The sequence below is a fragment of the Epinephelus fuscoguttatus genome, linkage group LG8 (assembly GCF_011397635.1).
Source record: "Epinephelus fuscoguttatus linkage group LG8, E.fuscoguttatus.final_Chr_v1".
In the NCBI taxonomy this organism is placed as follows: Eukaryota; Metazoa; Chordata; class Actinopteri; order Perciformes; family Serranidae; genus Epinephelus; species Epinephelus fuscoguttatus.
Window position 1 is genome coordinate 16,839,400 of NC_064759.1, and position 23,217 is coordinate 16,862,616.

A 23,217-nucleotide genomic window follows, 5' to 3' on the forward strand; every position below is an offset into this window, starting at 1 on the left:
GCACCATTGTCCCCGTTAACGTTGTGTTAGCTATATGTTAATAACCCAACTTTAAAGCGACATTGAAGTATTAATTATTACATTTATAGTTTTCGTCGTAAATTAATTCTATGTCATATTTCGGTAGTACTGTAGTTTGAACTCTATGACCCCAACAACTCATTTTCCCAGTACACCTTGCGAGCTTTACGTCGTTGTGCGTCAACTCCCCAGTCCCCCCACCATCACCGTTCTACAGAGGAAGAAAGGGGGAGACGGACAACCTATACAGAACGCTGTAAGTGTAGTTTATATTTATATCGAAAATTAATATATATACACAAATAGCTTACGTTTGTGCCGGTCTGGCTGCTAATAACGTCCAACCTTGCCCCGGCTTTAGTTCACACAAATATGAGCGGCAGCGGGCGGCCCAGGACCAGCTCATTCGCTGAGCCTCCCGGAGCTCCCGGATCCGCTGCAGCCGGTGCCGGATCAGCAGTAGCCGGTGGAAGCTCGACAGGAAAAACTGGGGCTTCACAAGCCAGTGGAAGCAGCTCGACGAGCTTTGGGAATTTGAAACTGCCTAGTGAGTATTAATTTGTATTTCTATCATGAGCCCATTTAACACGTTAATACAAAGACTCGGCTTGTGCGTTATTTTTAGACGAATGTGTCGGAGTGTTCTTAGTGTCGATCATTGTCGCGGGGCTAACCTTAGCCAGCAGGCTTTTAGCTGGTTAGCTAACTTAGGTTAGCTGTCCAGCTAACGTTAGCTGTGTTTTTCATTAAAGATCCATTGCGATCAAGGGCTTTTACCACATAGCTAACATTATCGTTAGCTGCTGGCTGCAAGCTTGGAGCTAAGCCGGTGATATTTCGACGGTAAATTACGTTATGTAAATGTTTTCGGCAACATTACCTAACCAGTATTTTTGCACTGTAACCCAAGAACAGAGTTGGTGTTAGCCGCCGCTCTAATATATTCGTCATTAATGTCAGATGTGGAAGCTAGCTACAGTAAGTTAGCTTGCTAACGTTTGGAAAGAGTAGGTTGAAATTATCTGGTTTAACTTTTTAGGCGTCGTCCCCGGTCTAGTCTGATCTTGCTCAGGACCAGGATCGCGTTAGTATACGTCTTGTGGTAGCCTGAAGATATGGAAAATAAAATTAGAAAATATCCCACATTGCTGAATTGTAGATTCTTAATAGCCAGCAAATAGTGACTCATTCGCCCAATCTCAGTACTCACCTGGATGCCTACACTTGAGCAGATATGAAAGCATCTATGCACTGGTCTAAACAGCAGGTCCTGTACATAAATCCACCTAAGGTCATTTTCATAAAGCAAATGAGAATTACAGCATAGTATAATTACAGTATATTGTATAGTACAGTCAAATTGTACAGTGGAAACAGTTTGGTGAGCCTTTATTTGGCACATTGCCTGCTCAACCTTGCGGAAGAGAGGTTCTGAATTAATTACATTTCTGTACACCTTAGAGGAAGCTATCATTTCCATAAGCAGGTCCTTTACTTATACGCTGATTTTAAATATGCTAACTAGCTTCACTATATCAATGCCTCTTCTGAAAACCCTGGTTTGCCAACAGCCAAGTCCCCACGAGTTGGTTTTGCTAGTGTGATGACAAGAACTTGCAGAATGCTCAGGGGTCATGTAGCTATGCAGAGGTAGCCGTTGGCTGAAGATCTGTAGGGTTGGACAGAGGTGTGGCAGAGGACAGATTGGGAAGAAGAAGAAAATAGCATCACAGCTCTTGTGTCAAATAGCATTTTCACAATGGGACAGAAACACAAGTTATTTTGCGGCCTTATAGAAAGTAACACTTATCAATAATTAATTTTTAGAGCAAAATGACAATGAATAGAAGTCAAAGATCAAAGGCAACTCAAGCTGCTCTGTAGTAAGTCTTTGCATGTTCATGCGGCCAATCAGCAGATCTTCATCAGGTGATTTGGCTCATTCACAAGCTCACTTTTCCCCTTGTACTGTTTTCAGAATTAAGCGCTCTTCTTGTCTCAGAGGTCCTTGAACTTACTGAAACCCTCACAAAAGTGGTGTTTTAACCGACATCGACACTAAGCTGGTTAAATCTGAAATCATCTCTCTATCTCACCTTTTGGCCAAACTAACCTGACTATTTTCACACCCAAAACTAAGCTCTCTGAAGAAGATAAATCCAAAAACCACAGGCTCTGATTTTTAATGTGCATTGGGGAAACTGAGCTTGAGGCAGGATGATGTCTGCCTGCTCAGACATGGTTACATGCTGTGTAGCAGCAATGTTAAGAAGGCTGCCTACTTTCTGCTGTCTCTACCCCTCTGTGATTCTGCCAATGCTGCCAGTCACACAAGACAGATGTCATCATTAACCTCTATTTACTGCTGTCAGACAACTTGGCAGCATATAATAGTGATTTGATCAATTGCTTTAGTGCAGCAGTGAAGGAATAACTGTTGGTGATTAACAGGTAGCATTAACAAGCCACAACTGAATCACTACTCAATACCCATTCAGCTGTCTGATGACAGAAAGAGAAAAATACGGTAATAGTGACAACTAAATGGTGTCTTCTGCAATTTTAAAAGACACTAAGTCATCAGTGGGAACAAGAGGTAACAGACCAGCTGAGACTGACCGAAAATATTCAGCCATTTTGGTTTATTAGAGCCTTTAGGGATGCTGCCAATCATGTGAAGTGATTAAAACTGGCAGAGTAAATATCAGTCACAATTTCTTTCATAGGTCTTGGTATCATTTGAAATTATTTAAACTAATGTCAATGTAATACCCAAGTCTTAGTGGCAGTATTGAAACTGTTCAATACCATATTTTGAAACACAAGAACTTTGCCTAAATAAGATACAGTCTGACATTGATTTAAACCAAAAATAGCCTGTTCAAATAATAATAAGAATGTTAATATTAGTGATCATTCCCCACTAGCTTTTATTGCTATACATGATAGTTTCAATTTAATTCAGTTTAGTTAGTCCCTTGTAATTCCAGTGTATTTACACATGAGAAACCATGTTAAAGTCACTGGTTTTCCACTGGTTTTCCACCACACACACGCGCAAATATATTGGCAGTTGCTGGTTGTTAGGTGGTGAGTTTGAAAATTTTAACATTTCGCCCATCCCTGTTACCCATGTTATTTTTAAAGTTGGCGTACTTACTCCTAAACACTGATATATGTCTTTCTACCGCTGGTTACCCAAGTGTCAAAATATTTGCCCGGAATCTGAAGGTGTTTTCATGTTGTACATCCTTTAAAATCCCAGTTGTCTCCATCTTGCCTGCAAACCGTGAGCTAACACTTGCACATATTATTAACGGCACAGTAAGTGGTCAACAAAAGGAATGCAAAGATACTGATCTAGTGGTGCAGACCTTATTAAGGGTTAGTTTAGCATTAGCATTGGTTTGAAGTCAGACGTGACCAATCCAACTTAAATACATTTTCTTCATTAATGTTATTATGAAATCCATTGTGTGAGTGTGGGCCTCTGACTGAGGATTTAGTGCCACAGCGTCTCTGGCCTGATGGTACTTTACATAAGATAGACCTCAATAAGTTCCACGCAGTGTTGTGTATAGATTCTTTATATAGGAAAAAGAGAGCACCATACTCGATCCTGTTGAGTTGAAGTATTGGAATCAGTTATGGGAGACTAATAGTTGGATCAATGCATTGCAGGAGTGTCAACTTGAGACTGTGAGGCACCAACAAGAACAAATCAATGTTGTCACAGTACTGGAATTATTAACTTTGATACAGTACCTTGAAAAATTTTTCAAATTCAATACCATTTTTGATACCATGTGGAAAAATTGAAATTGAGGGCATGCAATTTAAAAAAAAAAAATTAAAATATAACAAGGCTATAACATGAGAGCGACAACTCTTCTTTTCTCGGTAAGCCGCAGAAAAAAGCACAATAACTGCAGTTAACATTAACACTTAGAAAGAGCAAGAAAGCCATTAGAATAGAATAGAATAGAATAGAATAGAAGCCATTTCAGATATTTAGAACCCATAAGTATCGATAAATCAATATTTTTGACAACACTAGTACATAAACTGCAAATTTAAAGATCATTAGAGGTATGTGTGTGTCATGTGATTCTGCTTGATGTTTGATCAATTGAAGCATCTTCTATTGTGAAGGAGGGGAATTGTGTGGACATATGGATTTATCCAAATATCCAAACCATACTCGTGTAAATCCATCACCACACAACATCAGTCAAGGTGCCTTTTTAATAAACCTATAGGTCACTAATGGTAAGATATATTTTGTGAATTATCAGGCAATTGCTGATCATTTAATCAAGTTAAACGTGAGCTTGGGTTTTTACACTCACAAACAAGCTCCAAGCTAATTGCTTATTAGTGTGGGTGTGAGGAGAGTCACTCTACTCATCTCTTTTCTCTTACTCATCAGGCCTGCGTTGACATATCAGAAACCAAAGCTATTCACTGACAGCTGGGCAAGAGTGCTCATCTTTGCATTCATTATTCAAGGGACTATCATGCCACAGCTGCTCCATATTTAATGTGCTCCCCTCTGACTTAACTTGTTTAAAAAAAGAGTGAAAGTGATGCTAAAAGGAAATACAGAGGAACATTGTATTGTGTGGAGCTGGGATACAGGAATGTGCAGGAACCACAGTGACTGATCTCAAAAGCTGAATATTTCCTGCTGACCTGAGGGCAAGAGATCAGATCTAGGCCAATCATGTGGATACGCTATCGGCTGCTGTTTGCTGATAACCTTGAAAAAGTTTGGGCTGGAAAATTGCAAAAAATAGCAAAGTATACTGTTGTCTCTTCTCATCACTAAACAGTTGGAGATGGAAATATAATTTTGAATTTATTTAGTCACGAATTGTTTTTCACACAGGCACAAACAGCAGTCGATGAAGCCAAATTACTATCTCAGTTTTTTTGTCAATCCACGAAAGAGACCAAAATGCTTCATTTTCTGACTCCATTTTGAGACTAAGAGACCAAGTAGAGATCAGGAGGGGTCCTGTTGAGACAGGCGAAGTGAGCAAGCCCTGGAAATGGTAGCACTTCTGGGTGTGCTACTGTCCACGCAATTTTTATCACAGGCTCTGACAAGCCTTTTGGCAATGGGCCTCTTCTCTGCTGTTCTTTCCCTCCCAGTGTCATTGCTTCTGGTGCCGATTTGTCAAATCATTCTTGACCCAACACAGGCACAGGCGTAAAACACTGAGCAGCTACTTGACCCTAACTAGAGCTGTCAGTTACAGTTAGATGTTGAACATCCCATTTTGTTTGATTTTCACAAGGTCAAGCATTCTGACATAAATAATAATACACGTACCTGTGCTTTAGCTCTTAAAGAAAGCATAATAGCAAATAATAATGCACCATTCAGAATGTATTTGAATGTAGAAGTTTAATGAATACCAACAGAACATCTATAGCATGTGACAAAAATGTACGAAATCCAACTATGTGCTTAACTAGCCCTTACGTAGAGATTACATCAACCTATCCCTGGGGTAAATCTATATTACTGAAATGGGGACATTGAGGTAATTGCAATTGCAGAGGTGCTGAGCTGGAACTGTGATTGAGACTGTAATACTCATTTCGGATTGACACAGAACCGCAGGTTAAATCTGCAATCTGAACGGATCAACACACATAACCCCCCCGCCCCCAAGCCTGCCTTTGAGACTTTTGTCCTGAAGTGGATTAAACATGGGATGCAGGGGCCGGCTCCAGGCACTCCTTTTTGGAACGAGAATTTAATTTTATGTCATTAGAGTTCAGGCAACATTTAGCCAACTTTCCATGAATAAGCCAGGGGCGGAGAAATTTGGCCAACGGAGAAGACTAAAACTGATTTTATTGGTTCATTTATGTGGAAATTATACAAGTAATTTTGTGCTATAGCTGTTGCATGTTTAGAATACTGTTGTAGACTCTTGTCTCTAACTGTGACGACAAGGGGTTACTTTTTAGCCACTTTACCACAGGACAAAAACCCACAAACATCTGCCTTTCCTATCTGCATTCATTCCTAAGATACATGACTCTGTAGTAGTCACAGTAATTATGGTTCCAGCTTTGATTGGCAGTAATAGAAAAGTGACACCAGGGTGGACATGCAAATTCTCACCCCTTGTCCAGCACCATACTGAGACGCACCGCCACGACAGTCGTCCCGTCTTTGTCCAAGCAGTGCTTGAGCATTGTTCTGATTTAGGCAGCACACAGCTTGAAAGAGAGACTGAATAAGTAAGAGATATAAAAAAAGCAATCACTGTAACATTTTCACTGGCCTCCATCCTGCCGTTTACTACCCCTGTTTTCCGGTGTGTGTGTGTGTGTGTGTGTGTGTGTGTGTGTGTGTGTGTGTGTGTGACACGCTAGTAAAAAAAAAACAAAAAAAACAATGCATACTCATCTGCTGTAAAGCTGTGTGCCCAGCTCTGGTATATTGGCAATGAAAAAAGGACTCTATCACATATGTTTAGCAAGTTTTCCCGCATTTAGACAACCTACATAAACATGCTGATCATGTTGGAAAAAGGGTATTTGACCACAGTCTCACATAATTGGGTCTAACTGGGGTTGAACATGGGTCGAGTAGACCTCTATCATATGTGTGTCTCCAGCATGAAAAGGGCTTGGACTAGTTTCACCCAGGGGAGCAGCAGGAAAGTGCTGTGGGAAGCATTAGGAGCTCATTACCAGCCAGTGGAGTGTGTCTGGGGAGCCACCACATAGGTCACAACCATTTAGAGAAGGAGGGAGGGCTTGTTGATGTTTAACTTGTCTGTCGCAGGCACACTTAGGCTGAACTGGAGAGGGTCGTGTAACTGTGCTTCTCACATGTTTAAATATCCCTTTATGCATTAATAATATGGTTGTTCTTTATTATCATTTCCACTTTTTAAACAGTAGATATGTAACATTAGTGTGAAGTCACATTTCTTTACAGAGTTGTTGTCATTTCTTTCTAACAAGGCATATTTGTGCTCTCTCCCACAGGAGATAGTGGCAAGGTGACGACGGTGGTAGCCACACCTGGCCAGGGCCCCGATCGCCCGCAGGAAGTGTCCTATACAGACATAAAGGTTATAGGAAATGGCTCCTTTGGAGTGGTCTACCAGGCTCGCCTCATCGACAGCCAGGAGATGGTGGCGATTAAGAAAGTTCTCCAAGACAAGAGGTTTAAGGTATGTTTAGACAGGCCCACTCAGTCAGATAATTACAGTAAAGCTGTTAACTTTGCCTCTAAAATAAAGGATGAGGTGGCTTTTAGTAGATGTAAATGACACTGTGGATTAGAATATGATGTTAAATGTCCTAAATTACAGACCTCACTTTTTTTTTTTTTACAATTCACAATGTTTGCATTTCTCTTCCTTCTCCTTTTTTCCTTTCCTTATTGCAGAATAGGGAGCTGCAAATTATGAGGAAGTTGGACCACTGCAACATTGTGAGGCTACGTTACTTCTTCTACTCCAGTGGAGAGAAGGTGTGTATGCACTGACATTACAGCAGGAATCAAGTTTCGAGATGATGTGCTCTGCCTCCACACCCAGCCATTTAATGGCGCATGCATCAAGGATGATTCATAGACATATTTCAGACAAGTTGATCCCAGTCTTTATTATCTCCGCCAGGGAGGTTTTGTTCTGTGCTCGGTTCGGCTTCTTTGTTCGTTAGCAGGTTTACTGGAAAAACTACTGGTCTGATTTTCTTGAAACTTGGAAGACCAATTCAATTTTGGATAGTTCACAAGTGACAAAACATATCCAGTTGTGGAAATAAAATGAAGCTATATCACAGTCGACATTCACAGGTACCAGTAATCCTCTGGGGTAGCCTACACATGTTGTTCCAACTTCACACACAAAGCTGTAGTTGGCAAACACTCGGGGACGGTGATTTCATGGGAGAACCGGTACAATTGTAACACTGCCATGATTTTAACAACGCTTTTCCCAAACTAAGGTGTGGCTATGGAAACTTAAATACACACATATTATGCAACTAATTACACTCTTACTCATATCCAAATGTAAATTGTTTGAAATAAACTCCACCAGAGAGATTAAATTCAAATTTGACTCAAGTAGAAATGTTGTCCTTGTGAATGCTGTGACAGTTTTTCGTGACAGCCATTCTTGATAACAAGCTGCCATCTTCATGATGTTACTTCAGTCCAAGCATTTGATATTCCTACATAATGTACATTATAAGTTGTGTTTTCTGGTTTTCACAAGTGTATTTGAAGTATGTGAAACAGTTCCAGTTCAGATGCACAGCTGAGATGTTGAAGCTTCAGCTGGGCAAACTATATTTTGACTTAATTCTAACAGTTTTGGAAATACATCCAGATTTGCATATCATAGAAGACTGGACTATTGGCCTTGGCGGAGGTCTGTGCTCCTTGAGTGTCCTTCTAGTTGTGCATTTAAATTCACACTCTTTACTTTCAAGCATGTTTGCTGAATTCCTCAGATTATTATTATGGTTTGCTTTTGTATTAAATGTGTCTGCATCTGAGAAAACTTGAGCTGTATCAGCTTTTGATCCATAACCTCTGAACTGTACACTGTAGAAACACAATGTTTGTGTCCGAGGATTCCTCAGATCAAGGTGCATTTTTATATGTAAGCCATGTGCAACAGCGCACACTACATTTTGTCATCGTCTTCTAACTCAGCCGCTGTAAAAAGCAGGCATTTGTGTATCCTATTTTATAGCAAACGATGTGATAGTTTATGAATGAAGCATTACATTGGTGTCAGAAAGCCTGAATATCCTCCCCAGTATTTGAGTCGGACATTGTTCACACTTCATTTTACCCCAGAATATTTACTGACTGGGCTCACACTCATCATGATAGATGTGGTTTAATTTTTTACTGAAAGTGACCAAATGTTGTCAGTGAGCTGCAGCAGCAGTAATTGTTTACTTAATCATTGTTTGCAGCAAATATTCATTAAAGATAATAAGTTCAGAGCAACAGATGAATGTTTCATATTGTCCTTTTAAAAGCAATTTTCAATCATACAGCTAATCACTGCATACAGACACAATAATTATTTTTTGTTTACTTACTCTCCCAATTTACAACAGAACATTTTATTAGATTGGTTGGTTTAATACCATAGTTCACTTTTTGCTCTTATTGATGAAGTTTTTTTTCCTCTTTTCCAGAAAGATGAGGTGTATTTGAATCTGGTGCTGGACTACGTCCCCGAGACAGTGTACAGGGTGGCTCGGCATTTCAACAAGGCCAAGACCACCATCCCTATCATCTATGTTAAGGTGGGTACACACAAAACATGTGCATACACACAGCTGAGTGTATATGTGGGCATTTCACCCTAACGGCAAAGTTTATTCAAGTCAGTAATTCAGGGATGACGTACTACTTTGGTATGAGAAGTCCACGACACATTTCGTAAACTGAAAATTTCCCGTCATTGACTGAACATGTGAAGGCTGTCCATCATTTTGACAGATTAGAACAGTGAGGCTGTTCAACTGTAACTTACAGTAATTCACACCCCTGTCCAATTGATATCTATTGCTGCATACCACTGTAAAATGTCACAGCGGCTGACTGCTGACATAACTGCAGTTACTTTGCACGGTTCGTGTCTCTGTTCATCTTTTCTCGCCATGGCTCTATAAACACGGGTGTAGTGCTGCGGAGCACAGCACAACATTTTTTAAGCACTTGAAGATCCAGTCATCACTAAAGCCTGTGTCCTGCAAGAGACAACAAAATCAGATCGAACGAGCAAAGTTGTCATATTGATATTTAAGGTGTGTTGCATTACATAACATGCAAGAAAACACTCCACTTCAAAAGTTGCCGGTAGCTGCCAGCATTCGGCACAGCAAATTAATTTTTTCCTCAGTCTGTAGCTATCTAATTGTTAATCAGCAAAGATGACACAACAGCAAAACGTCCCTTCTTTTTATAGTTATAGTTGACTAACATAGGTCTATGTAAACTTGACGCTGTAGGAACAATGGTTACATAACCGTCAAAATGAGCCACGACTTAAGTATGCACATGCATGCCTGCTTGTCATAGGTGTGATGCGGTACTTAAGCAAATGGTACTACACCCTAAAACATGTGTACTCTATAAGTTACACAATTAAAATGAATGAATGAAAATTAAATTGAGCTAACTATGTCTTATTATTATTTAAAGATGAAACTGAAATGACGGGTAATAAGAGATTATGATTACATTTTTTACGACCTTGTCCGTCAAAATAATGGACAAAGAGAAACCTCTGGTCCACAAGGCTTACTTATATGTTTTCAACCCTGTTTGTTCATCCTAAAAAAAAGGACAGAATATAAATTAAGTGGACATTCTCTGGGTTCATTTCAGCAGTGATTTGGGATTAATGTATCTAAAATGCATTTTAGTTGTAACTCATAATGCTGCATTCATTCATTTTGGGAACCCCTGACATCTAGACTGCCGAACATGCAGCTTTGTAGGAACCACACAGAAGAAATATACAGGACGATCTGTTTAAAAGGCAGCTGCTTCACAAGTTAGAGATCTGTGACATCTCTTGGTGATTTGATGGTTTAAAGTATACTATTAAATGTAAATATTTAATCCTTAAAAGATGAGACTCAAAGTCACAATCTGCAACTCTGACATGCCATAGCTGATAGATCCACTTAGACTAATGGGTTACATTTGCACTTTTTGCATTCACGATGAGTCACCACTCTCCATGCTTGGTCATTATCCCTCTCTGGGATTGGATTTAAATATTTCATCCTAGTCTCTTTGAATTGAGGTTCATCAATTATTGAGAGATTTTTAACGAAATTCAGTGGAAAATAAAATGTTGTTCAGTAATCGCCTGTAGACGCAACAACCAGCCAAGTATTTCTCTGTGTTTCACAGACGGCTCACTGTTTAAGGATTATGAGAGCAGAAAGGGAAAGATGGACCCATGGGAATTAATCTGTTTGCAATACACTTGGTTCTGTGTCTAAAAGGGTGCTCATTTTAGAGAGGGTGTTTGTGTGTTTACTGTGTCTGTAGCAGCAGAGAGGACATTATAGCTGTCTCATGGCCCATTTCCCTTCCTCAGCCTGCTGCTCCCCTGTGGCTTTGAGACGCATACTGATCCCTCTCTTTCTCTCTCCTCTGTCATCCCTCCGTCCTCCAGCGACACACTTCCATCACAGCGTTTCTGGGGGTCTTCCACCCCCTCTCCCTGTCCCCTGGGTCTTCCTCACCCCTCTCCTCCTCTTCTCCCTCTGCCCCCCCTTTTTAAACATCATCTTTCATCCCTCAGTCATCTTGTCTGTACTCATTTAGTAATCTGTGGCCAGCCTGCTGTCACTTCATCATGCGGGTAATAATGATGATAATGGTGATGATGACAGTGATTTGTCATATTAAGATGCCTACCGTCTGCATTCTACAGACACATCAAATGGATGTGAACTCACTGTGTGAGCAATTTTGATTTGAGAATGACTTCATTGACCTAGAATGTGTAGACAAATGTCAAACAGGGGTTGAATGAGGATAGTTGCGCGTCTTCAGGGGGGATTTTTCACCCGTGTTATTTTGTTGTAGAAACATGCCACCGCGGGCGGCATCAGACACCACGCAGCTGCTTCTTACAACACGCACCTACACAGTGCACCCAAAAACACAATCAGGGCACATACTGAAGTGACTGGCATATGACGAAAATAAATACAGACACACACACACGTGCTCCTGTCTTTCCAAAAGAAATTACATTACCTTGTGATAAGTAAAAGAGCCAGATGGTGTAGTACAGTTACACAGCTGCAGTCAGCTATACTCAAGACCTATAGTCTTGGCTTGTGATCCCTCAAAAGTGGCAGATTGCAGCCCCTCATCGCAGTCTGTGAAGGCTGCCCACTTAAAGTTGAAGATTCAAATCATCATGTCAATGTGTTTGTTTGTTTTTCTGTCTGTTAGTGTGCAGTGTACGTCTGGGGATGTCTGAGTCTACATCTGGGGTCCCAGGTGTAGCTATATAGTGAGTGCTCCTTGTTTTCACACTGCTGCCAGAGGAAGAGAGTCTTTGTTTGGTCCGAGATAACGTTATCTTCTGCCTTCTGTTTAGAAGTGGTGAATGTCAAGCTCACAGCAAATTAATACGATACAGTCTCTGGCTTTTGTCTGATATCTAGTGTCAGCAAAAAATGTTGCATATTTCCGATTCGTTGTTACCATAGTTAGCACACATTAGCCCAGGAGGCTAACTCAGCCTGTTTACTATGTTATGTCAACGTCGCTGTCACCCTGAACATCCCACCGAAACCTGTTCAAACTCTCAAAGCCTATATGGAGAACAAAGAACGAATATTTGTATTGAACAGCCTTATCTGATTTGACTGACATAATTTTAGTCGTGTGCAGCCCTACAGCCCATGTGTGTCTACAAAATGTGAGTTAGAAATTAGCAACAATTAAAGATAAGTCTGAAAAATAAATTGCATATATTTTTGCAGCAGAACAATATCTTTCCGTCTTTCCTGTGCCATCATTGTCCTACAACCCCTCAGATTTATCTTGTGGCCTCGTGGAGGAGGTTAGGTCGGTTAGGAACCACTGCTTTAGCTGACTCAAGCTTAGCTCAGGTCAGCTGAGGTCACATAAGACTATCAGCCTAAACGGCAATGAAATTGTAATTCATAGTATCCAAACTTATACAACGTAATTCATTGACAGGCTATCTGCAGGTCTTGAAAAGTCTTTAAAAACCTTGAATTTAGTTTCCTAAAAAAGTCTTAAATTAATTTGCAAAAGTCTGACAGTTTCTCTTGCCCTCATGTAGGCAGTAATGAAAGTTACAAATGTTTTTGTGTCTGATTGCAGCCTTTGTTAAGGTTGTTACACATCTGTAAACTAAAAGTGGGATTTTTGCGACAGTGACTTGTACTTGCAGGATGTTGCCCAGTCCATTTCGTGGATTACAGTAGATGGGGAGCTCATCATCTCGTAATGAGCAAGTGTTGATTTTATGAAAATGTAAATGAATTTAATAGAATTAATCTTGTTGAATTGGTTGAGCCATCCAATCATCCATTTTCTGCAGCTTATCTTGGTCCAGACTGCATTCATTTTATTTTATTTTATTAGGAATTGTTGTTCACTGCTGGGAAGTAGTGAGAAATGTGCTAACTCAAGGCCAAATTGTCTGTCATCATACTTTTGTAGGTTGGCCAGTCTGTTCGTGAAAGAGGTATTAAAGTGTATTTTGTGTGGTATTAAAATGTCTTGAATGTAATTTTGTGAACACTGCAGGAACCTTGACTGAACATTGGCACATGACAATAGTGAACTTGAATGTCCTCACATGCTTTTGTGCTTTTCTTGGAATATTTGTACGGTTCTGTCTGAGTTATTAAACATTGTCGGGCATCATGCCAACTCTCTGTCCCCCTCAGGTGTACATGTACCAGCTGTTCCGCAGTCTGGCTTATATCCATTCCCAGGGCGTGTGTCACAGAGACATCAAGCCCCAGAACCTCCTGGTGGACCCAGAGACGGCCATCCTCAAACTCTGTGACTTTGGCAGGTCAGTACCAGACTCCGCCTCTGGACGTGTCTGTCTGTCTCTATCGTTCTTCTCATTATTGTTACTGTCTGTGTCTCAGCATGCATGTTGAGTTGGCTGTCTGTTTGTGTAGCCGTCTCTTCCTCAGTCTTGACTTTCCCTGTGTTGATCTTTCATATGTCTTTCTTACCTCTCCGTCTTGGTTGCTTACATGGTTTTGTGAACGCAAACACTTAAAGGTTCACATTGACTGACATTTCCCTCCTGAACTGTCTTTTTCTGCTTCGTCTCGCTCTTCCAGTGCAAAGCAGCTAGTTCGAGGGGAGCCAAATGTGTCCTATATCTGCTCACGGTACTATCGTGCCCCAGAGCTCATCTTTGGTGCCACCGACTACACGTCCAACATTGACATCTGGTCGGCCGGCTGTGTGCTGGCTGAGCTGCTGCTGGGCCAGCCCATATTCCCTGGGGACAGTGGTGTGGACCAGCTAGTAGAGATCATCAAGGTACAGTAGGGATACCACAAACAGTGGCAGGCAGCCAACTGATTGCACAAGCTGCTAGATGAAAGGAGACACGGTGTAAAGTTTGGAAACGAAACTACTGTCAGTGCTGGCTTTAGGTACCAAGAAACTGTTTTACATTTGTAAGAACTTTGGTAAAGAAAACTTCCAGTGACGCAACATTTATTTAAACATACAGGTATTATTAAATTGGGAACAAGTTATCCAGAAGGACGATGTAAGCTTTACACCTAATACAACAAATGACATTTGTGTTACCTATAACCAGGCTCTGTCAGGTTTTGGTGTAATTTAGGGGCATGCTGCTCTTTTAAGGACACACATATACTGCAAATGTGTTTTTATGCACGCCTAAACAGTGCTGCGAGCTGATCATCTTGAACGCTCCTAGTTTTAAATCACTCTTTACGGTGCAGAATCTACGGTGCTGATCTGTGAAAATACCACTTCCTGCTGGTCTGCTGCTAGTTACCGTGATGCTAATGTGTAGCTGAGGGTTATGAGTTGTGCCCATACTTTTGAAGGTAATAATAAACACAGAGCACAGGCCACATAGTCTGAACCAAGATGGAAAACTCTTTATTGCCTCCCACACTATCAATGGCAGCACAGTACAGGTTCACTCCTCTTCCTCTTACCTCTTACAATACAAGCCCTAGACATATACACTGCAGCACTGCTTACTGAGGATGTAGTGATGAGTTGTTCAGTATATTAAAATCATTTTGCTTCAAATTTTGCTCTGGCCTCTTATTAAAGTTTCTGTTCAACAAAATACTCCATTATCTCAATGAAATGTACTGAAACAAATATATATGTGACACAAAAGAAAGTATTTTTTTATTTTTTAGCTGGTAAAAAACATGCTTGGCTGACAGTCGAAAAGTTACCTTCAGACACTGCCTATAACAAAGTATATTTGTGTTAATACCCGCACTGACAATTCGTCCCACACATTGTGTGTACAGGCATGCAAGAAGACATACCGATGATTGCGATTAATATTAATGAAAATTAATTTTTCATTCTTGTTTAACAGGTCCTGGGGACACCAACAAGGGAGCAGATCCGGGAAATGAATCCTAACTACACAGAGTTCAAATTCCCTCAGATCAAAGCACACCCTTGGACAAAGGTATGTTTCCACCACTGGAGAATATTAATAGTCCTGGATAGCTGTTATCCAAATATCAGTGTGAAGTTTTAGTGTTTGTATCTTTTGAAATGGCATTTAAGTGATACTGATACCATGAGAGTACTTCATTTGATACCCATAATATGGAGTAGCGTGTAGTACAGCCATACCAAAGAACATTTTGGTGGTATCTCGGCACACTCAACTGCCAACTCTGTCAATACACCACGCTCGACTTGACCACACTACAGACTGTATAGTTTGTAGCTGCTGCTGCTGCTGCTGCTGGAGTGTGAGCTCCTGGGACAGTTGTGAAAGTTCACCCAGTCGCACACACAGTGACAGGGCTAACTGTTGGCATCACATTGCTAACATTACCTAACGGTTAACAACAGGTTTAACGACAGCCGAGTAGTTTCTGTGTCTCTGTGAGTTTGTTGGGATTGTTTAATGGCTCAGTGTTGGATGTTAGCTCCTGCTAACCAGGCAGATGTTGAACTGACTGTCAGCTCAGAGGAAAGCAGCTCCAGAGACAGCAGAAACATAAAGTTTGCTGATCCAGCAGGGAGTCAGGACAGTCTGGGATCAGACCTCCGGCACAAAAAAGATCTAACGCAGGTATAATTTGACTGAAGACGTTTCGATTCTGCTTGCACTGGTGTGACGGTGGGAATGTAAGGTGCTGTCTCATTCCTGCTGTGGATCCCTGCGATACGCCATTCAGAGGCGGCTACAGTGCAGCTCTGCCCGTTTTGTGAGGCACAACCACGCAACCATCTTGTTTGGGTCAGGATGTGTGGCCAGTTGAATCATTCCACAACCAGAAACCATGGATTACCACAACCATGTGGAATCATGGACAGTTATAAAGTAGTAGCCAACAATATTGGAGATGTACCTTATTTCAGTGGAATCATTAAAGGTATAATGTACCAATACCCAGCCCTATTTTGGAAAAGGGAAAGTATCAAAATAAGAAACTAGAATTTGATGATTTGTGACAATATAAATAGATTTTTTGTTTTCATTAGCTAGCTAGACTCTTGTCAGGCCAAGCTCGTGGACATTTATAACAAGCAGATCCTTAGAAGCACTATTGCTATATTTGACTGCCGGGACCATCTACTCCTGAAGAAGTTTAAGCTTTTGCCATCAGGATGTTGTTTTAGGGCACCCGTTTGGAGGCCTAAAAGATTCCTTGTCTCCTTCATCCCAAACGCTATTGATATGCTTAATGGCAAACAGCACTCATGCTTCATTGCCTGCACTTCCCTTGCACTCTTATACATGTGTACTTGTATGAATTTCCATTTCCCCGCTCTAGCTCGCTGATTTATTGTGTTGATGTGTCGTTTTCTTTTATATTCTGTTTTTATGGGAACCCTGCAAAAATAAACTTCACCTAGTGGGACGATAACGATAATCTTGAACCTTGAATGTAGTTTTAAAGTCACCGACGCTGCCGCTCAGTATTTGTTATTGTAGCTTTAAAATAGAGAAAATGAATAACAACATGACAGTCGATATAGCACGTTTTTGCTAAATAGGATCATAAAGTTTATTTATTGTCCCAGACTGAATAACCAGACTTTGAAGCTGATGTTGTTGATTGGTCTGTTCTGTCTGAAGAGGTGTATAACTCAGGGCACTACAGTAAAATCAGTTTCTGTGGTTGCTATGGTCACATGGCGAGCCACGGCGGCAAGATGGAAGACATCATAAACTCAAAATATAGCAGCAAAGAGCTGCCCTCCCTCTCCTTACCGCTGCCACTCGCTGTCTGAAAGCACCTTAAGTCTTGTATTTACATAAACCCAAATTTTAAAATGTCTCCCCTGCGTCAGGTGTTTAAGCCTCGTACCCCACCAGAGGCCATCGCCCTCTGCTCCCGACTGCTGGAATACACGCCGGTGACTAGGCTGTCTCCCTTGGAGGCGTGTGCGCACGCCTTCTTCGATGAGCTGCGCCAGCCCAACACCCGCCTGCCCAGCGGACGAGAACTGCCGCTCCTCTTCAACTTCAGTCCCGTTGGTCAGTTTACCTCAGTGTCATTCTGCATTCCCCTTTATCTCCTGCATGTTTGACCTCTGATGACCTTCACTCAGTGTCACTGCAGCCATAGTATGTATGTGTCATTAAAATTGGTTTACCTTGTCTCCCCCCTCAGAGCTGTCTATCCAGCCCCAGTTGAACTCCACACTCATTCCTCCTCACGCTCGTGCACAGACATCGCCTGCCTCACATGGTATGTAACACAAAATGAAGCTCTTCTTGATGATGTATTTTTCATTGACGGACCATATTGCATTTGGGTTTTATTTGTGCAGTTATTCATGTTTTCAATGGCCTTTTTTTTTCCTTTTTTTAAAATTATTTTTCAATTTTATTTTATTTTTTTTATCTTGTGACGAGACAGTAGGAACGAACTGTATGTCCAAAACACTGTGCAAATTTTAAAAAAGGCACTAATGGAAAACACAGGTGCAAAACATAACATAGTAAGCAAAAGTTTCAAATAACTTTTAAACCGGCAAGAACATTATTCTTCCACATGTGTAGGTAACAGTAGTCCTGTCATAACAGTCACATGTTTCATTGTCAACGTCCCGTAGACGCCCACTTTCATTGTGGCTTTTGCCTTTCTGTTTTCTGTTAATGTGTCGGGTGGGCGATATGACCCTAAAATAATATCCTGATATTTCAGGGCATTTTTGCGATAACAATATTTGTGACAATATGACACATTAGTAAAAAAAACACTTATTATTAATTTAAGAATATGGAAGTGCAAAATAAGTGATCTAGTTTTACAGTTTGCTTTCAAATATTCAGTAAAAACTTAACAAAAATGATCTAATTTCTTTAGTTTGTAATTAACAACAGTAACTTAAAGTGAGATTCAGATGCTATATACAATATTTATAGTACAACAAAATAAAATCTACCACAAATTACACATTTAAACAGCTCTCAAATTCAAAAAATGTACCCTGGGATCTTTAAATATAAAGTAACCGGCAATTTCCTTCTGTTGTAGCAAAATTTTGCTTTTAGCCATGCTTCTTGGTGCTGTGGGTAACAGTATGACATGATTATGTCAACAAGTCTAACTATTGCCAGTGTCACGATATGAATTTTTCATATGATAATAAAATTTATAAAAGGAACATGGAGAACAAGATGATATGGCCCTATTAATGTGCTTGAGTTTGTTTTGGATGTGCAGTTCGTTCAACGTGTCTCGGCCACCTTACTAGTGAATTTGTAAAATAAGTAAAAGTAACATTTTGTCCAATAATATTTAAAAAGTAGAGTGGAAGTCAAAGTATCTTTTGCCCACATGGTGCATTTCTAGCCTGTATGACCCTGACAAAAAGCTAATCTTTATCTCAGTCTCAACTTAAACGATGAACCATTTAAAATCCATCCCAAGAGTAGCCTTTGCCCAGACTTTAAACTGTTATACACTTTTATGTGTCTAAACGACATTAATATTTATTTTTAGACACATTATAATCACTTGATATCCCAAACTATCTACCAAGCTAGTGAGTTCTTTCTGCAAGATTAACCTTGTGTTGGTGACACGTGTGTTCCCTCTCTCCTCCTGCAGAGGGCAGTGTGTCAGACAGTACCGCCCAGCCCAGCTCAGCACCTGGATCCATCAACAACAGCACCTGAGCATCCATCCCTCTGTCATCCTTTCTTTTTGTCGTCCCCATTTTCCTTTTTCTCTCCTCTGCTCTTCTCCCTCTCAAACTTCCTCCCGGCTCCAAACCCTTAAAATAGAAGAGAAGTAACTGTACACACCCACATAAACACTCAGCGTTGCTATGTTCCCTGAATTTTAACAATTTCATATAGAGAGCGATTTCTGTGGCTGCTAGCTTCAGGAAGCTGCGGGGTTGTTTTAAGGATATTTAGGCGGCCATGCTTGGGCTTAATATAAGCTGCAGTTCTAAGTCCGTGCTGGCCCTCATCTGGCCCGTTGGAGTAAAGAAGCATTGGTTGGGATGTTTGGGAGATGAGGAGGGGGGCTGTATATGTTATGTGGATTTTCTGTATTATAATCTACAGTTGACTTTTATCCCTTTTTATGTTCATTTTATTTGCAATAGCGTATTTTATGTGTGGCCGTGGTGCCATTGAATGGGGTCCTGATTGGCTACGGAGTTGAGAATGAGGGCCGTGTGTAAGGCCTGACTAATATTGACAATCAACCTTAGTGGGGTCAAAAATGGGACACTTGTGCTGTACATGTTTGATCATACAACCCACTGTGTAGATGAGTGGCTTCTCTGTCACTCCATACCCTGAACTTTACTCAAGTATTGTCAGGTCGCCCGATCCGATGGTGTAGAATTTTTTTAAATCTCCCAGTTTGATACCAAACAAAACGATTTTGGCTCATTTTAGATAAGAGGTGGTTTTAAATTTTATTACAAAGGAGGGCACCACAGTCTTTAAAGTTTCTTTCTGAATATCGACTGCCTTTTATGTGAATGAGAGGGAGCAGAGTGCACTTCTTCAGTCTCTTCAGTATAAGCTCATGTCATTGGTTAAGCTGGAAACCAAGCGTTTCATGTTATAGCACATCTCCAAAGGGAGCAGAGAGGAAGCAAAGGGGACGAGTTACATGTACTGTCCAGCTGTTGCATCTCATATAGAAGCCTCAGTGATGTCTCACATGTCATAAACACAGTTGCCTCGCACTGTAGGGTGAAAATCACCTCATTAATTATGTCACCTTACGGTGTTGAGGTTCTTATCGACTTGATTATGTTTGAAGAATCAGGTGCACAGGGTTCAGAGAGACTACTGGCCGCTTCCGCTGCTCACTCGGTTCGTCATTATCATTTCAGCTTGTAGACACAGTTATTGTTTGTGCAGGAGGACGACTCTGAATGAATTTGGTTCGTCTTAAGGATTTGTTGAAACCCTCTTTGGTCCTTCCCAAACAGCCTGCCTGTGTGATGCTCATATCATGTTCTTCTTGTGGCTCTGGGAACTGATCGTGAATGATTTACTCAGCCTCAACAGTCCACTGGCGGCATGAACCAGTTTTCTTCCACAACACAAACGTGCATGTTCAGCCCAAGTTGACCACGCTATATTACTTCCTCTAATCTCAGTAATAACCAGACCAGAGAGGAACGCTCACACCCCTGAAACCCAACAGCTTTTGGAGCCTCCCTTTCATTCCTCTTCGTCCTCCTCCCTCTGCCTTCTGCTTCCCTCTTTCCTCCTTTTTTCACTGCTAAACTGTAAATATCAAGTACCTTTTATTTTATTTTATTTTGTTATTTTTGTTATTATTGTTATTATATTGTTGTTCTTGTAATTTTTTTTTCTCTAGTAGACCGGCGCAGCAGCGGCCGGACTGTTTATCCTCAGTCGCAGTCTGTAAATACGATTTCATTTCAGTCCCTGGTTCAGGAGGGGAAAAACAGAACAAAATGTTTCATTTTTATTCTCTCTCCCTCCATTTCTCTCTTTACGACTTTCCCTTTTCCCCCATAAATGTTGTCATAACTGTTTTATTTATTGTATTGTGTCTTTTTTTGGGGGGTGGGGTGGGGGACTTTTCTTTTTCCACTGGGGTGGTACAGTCAGGGGATTAAGTTTTTTTTTGTTTGTTTGTTTGGTTTTTTTTTTTAATATTCCAAATTTTAGTCAAGCAATGTCACATGTAAACGATTTTCACATCCAAGATACTGTACTAAGATCCAGACGTTGGTGTGTGCTTTCCAATCAGTGGTCTTGTGTGTATGCAGGTGCACATGTTAGCCAACAGGTGGAACTCCAGTTTTCCATTTAACTTCAATGTGAAGGGAATGTTACAAGCCTCTGGATCTGTGGGGTCGTAGTGTCGGGAGAGAGTACGGATCACCCTCTGTGTGTGTGTGAGTGAGTGTGTGAGTGTGTCTGGAGGAAATAATGAATCTGTCCATTGACATGCATCATCTCCTGTGTCCGACCGTCTCCTGTTTTTGCTTACTGTGTGTCGTATGAGTGTGACAGGTCCGTCCTGTCAGTACGGTGTGTATGCTTCTCAGATACTTGGTGAGTTTCTTGAGCACAGTTGCAGGGAATGTATGTGTATGTGTGTGTGTGTGTGTGTGTGTGTGTGTGTGTGTGTATGTGTGCTGGTAGACCATGGACATCATCCTCAGTACTCCTGACTTTTTTCCTAAATGAAGAGCTGACTAAATGTGCTATTTTAATGTTTAATTTTTTTTTCCACCTTCTGATCTGTCACACTTTGTTTTTAATTTGCTGTGACCTCGCTCTTTTATCACCCTTGTCTGGGGGGTAAAATGTCATTGTTGGGAACAGAACGGTTGGATAAAGGAGATGATGAAGAGAGAGGGATGGAGAGAGAGAGACAGTTTTTGTTTGTTGGTATAAATAATTAAACTCATTAATAAAGTGATGAAACTGTTCCTGTGTCACATTCGTGATTGAGTTATACCTGAATTAGTGAGCCGTGTTTACTCGAGCACAGCGGGGAAGTCATAATGACATTAAAACAGCATGTTTATTTATTAACCTGTGTACACGGAGAAAGTGCTTTGTTTATACGGCGATGTGTTCAGTCAAATTACCACACAGCATGTCTAGGGCCAAAAAGTGATCCAGTAGAGATGGAATTTCCATACCAAAAATGACAACTGATTATGTGTTTGAGTCCGAAACAACATAGATTTTTAGCTTTTTCCCATTCTGCCAATCTCTAGTTTCTCAAGTACCTCTGAGTGTTTTAAGATCCTTTGCAGAGCCCAAATAGAAGTACAACAATGCAATAAAAAATCCATAACTAATTTAAGTCCTGCATTTACTAGTTAGTACAATTGCAGAGGTATTATTAGCAAAATGTACTTAGAGGACCACTTCAGCTATTTGTAATCCAATTAGCCGTGCCGTGTTACCTTGAATTCATGAAGAAAACTTTGTTTCTCTCGTATGCTTCTGCGGACATATTAGTTTATGATCGATTGGGGACCACTTTAGCAACAACGTCGTTGCAGTTCACCACGGAAGCATGCAAAGAAAGAAAAGTTTTCTTCACAAATTAAGGTAACACAGTGTGACTTACTGATTTACAAGTGGTCATTTTGTGGCTGAAGTATTCCTTTATTAGAAGACAAGCAGCTGCTTCACAGGTCTGGCCACAGTCCAGAAGAAAAACAGGTGCAGATATTTTATCCAGGTTCTCAACAACACTTCACGGGCAAATATTGTCCTTTCACTTCACTACATTTATTTGACAGCTTTAGTTACTTTTTTAGATTTAGAGTTTAGAAACTTTTAATCTTAAAAACTATAGTGCATCATGACAAAGTGAATGAAACTAATCAAAAATATATAAAATAATTCTTTTTAATTTGCTCCAACCTAAACCACATATGAAATTGAAATTCTGTATGTATGTCAATGCTACAGAAATACACTGCATTGTCACCTCACAGCAAGAGGGTTCCTGATTTGAACCCCAGGGTGGGGGAGCTCTTCTGTGTGGAGTTTGCACGTTCTCCCCATTTCAGCGTGGGTTTCTGGTGACTCTAAATTGCCCGTAGGTGTGAATGTGAGTGTAAATGGTTGTCTGTCTCTATGTGTTAGCCCTGTGATAGTCTGGCGACCTGTCCAGGGTGTCAGCTGGGATAGGTTCTACCCCATGACCCCCAACTGGATATGCAGTTATGGAAAATGAGTGAATAAATGATTAAAAACTACAGTGCATCATTATCAAGTGAATAATAAAAATAAAATGTGAAATAATGCTGCATAATGAGCACTTATACTTTTGATATTTTAACTACATTTAGCTGAGATTGCATCTGTAGTTTAACCATGTAACATTTTGAATGCATGACTTGTAACTTGGAGTACATTGACACTGTGGTAGTGGTGCTTTTACCTCAGTCAAGGAGGAGTACTTCTACCACGACTGCAGAATACAGTAATA

General features: G+C 40.6%; 1 protein-coding gene across 1 annotated transcript; it reads left to right on the forward strand.

Annotated features, from left to right (window-relative positions):
• Positions 1-189: 189 nt before the first annotated feature.
• On the forward strand, positions 190-21,686 carry gsk3ab (glycogen synthase kinase 3 alpha b). Its single transcript, XM_049583850.1, has 11 exons — positions 190-277; positions 383-568; positions 7,036-7,223; positions 7,442-7,525; positions 9,217-9,327; positions 13,483-13,613; positions 13,894-14,098; positions 15,156-15,251; positions 17,096-17,282; positions 17,419-17,496; positions 18,865-21,686. Exons 2-11 carry the CDS (start codon positions 394-396, stop codon positions 18,930-18,932), a joined length of 1,323 nt encoding a protein of 440 aa, XP_049439807.1. The 5' UTR covers positions 190-277; positions 383-393; the 3' UTR covers positions 18,933-21,686.
• Positions 21,687-23,217: the final 1,531 nt, after the last annotated feature.

What these genes read in the sequence shown, in the direction of transcription:
- gsk3ab (XM_049583850.1), top strand. Translation starts at nt 394, where the DNA reads ATGAGCGGCAGCGGGCGGCCCAGGACCAGCTCATTCGCTGAGCCTCCC. An exon ending in TCTACTCCAGTGGAGAGAAG is followed by an intron (nt 7,526 to 9,216) that starts GTGTGTATGCAC and finishes CCTCTTTTCCAG; the next exon opens with AAAGATGAGGTGTATTTGAA. An exon ending in CTTCAACTTCAGTCCCGTTG is followed by an intron (nt 17,283 to 17,418) that starts GTCAGTTTACCT and finishes CTCCCCCCTCAG; the next exon opens with AGCTGTCTATCCAGCCCCAG.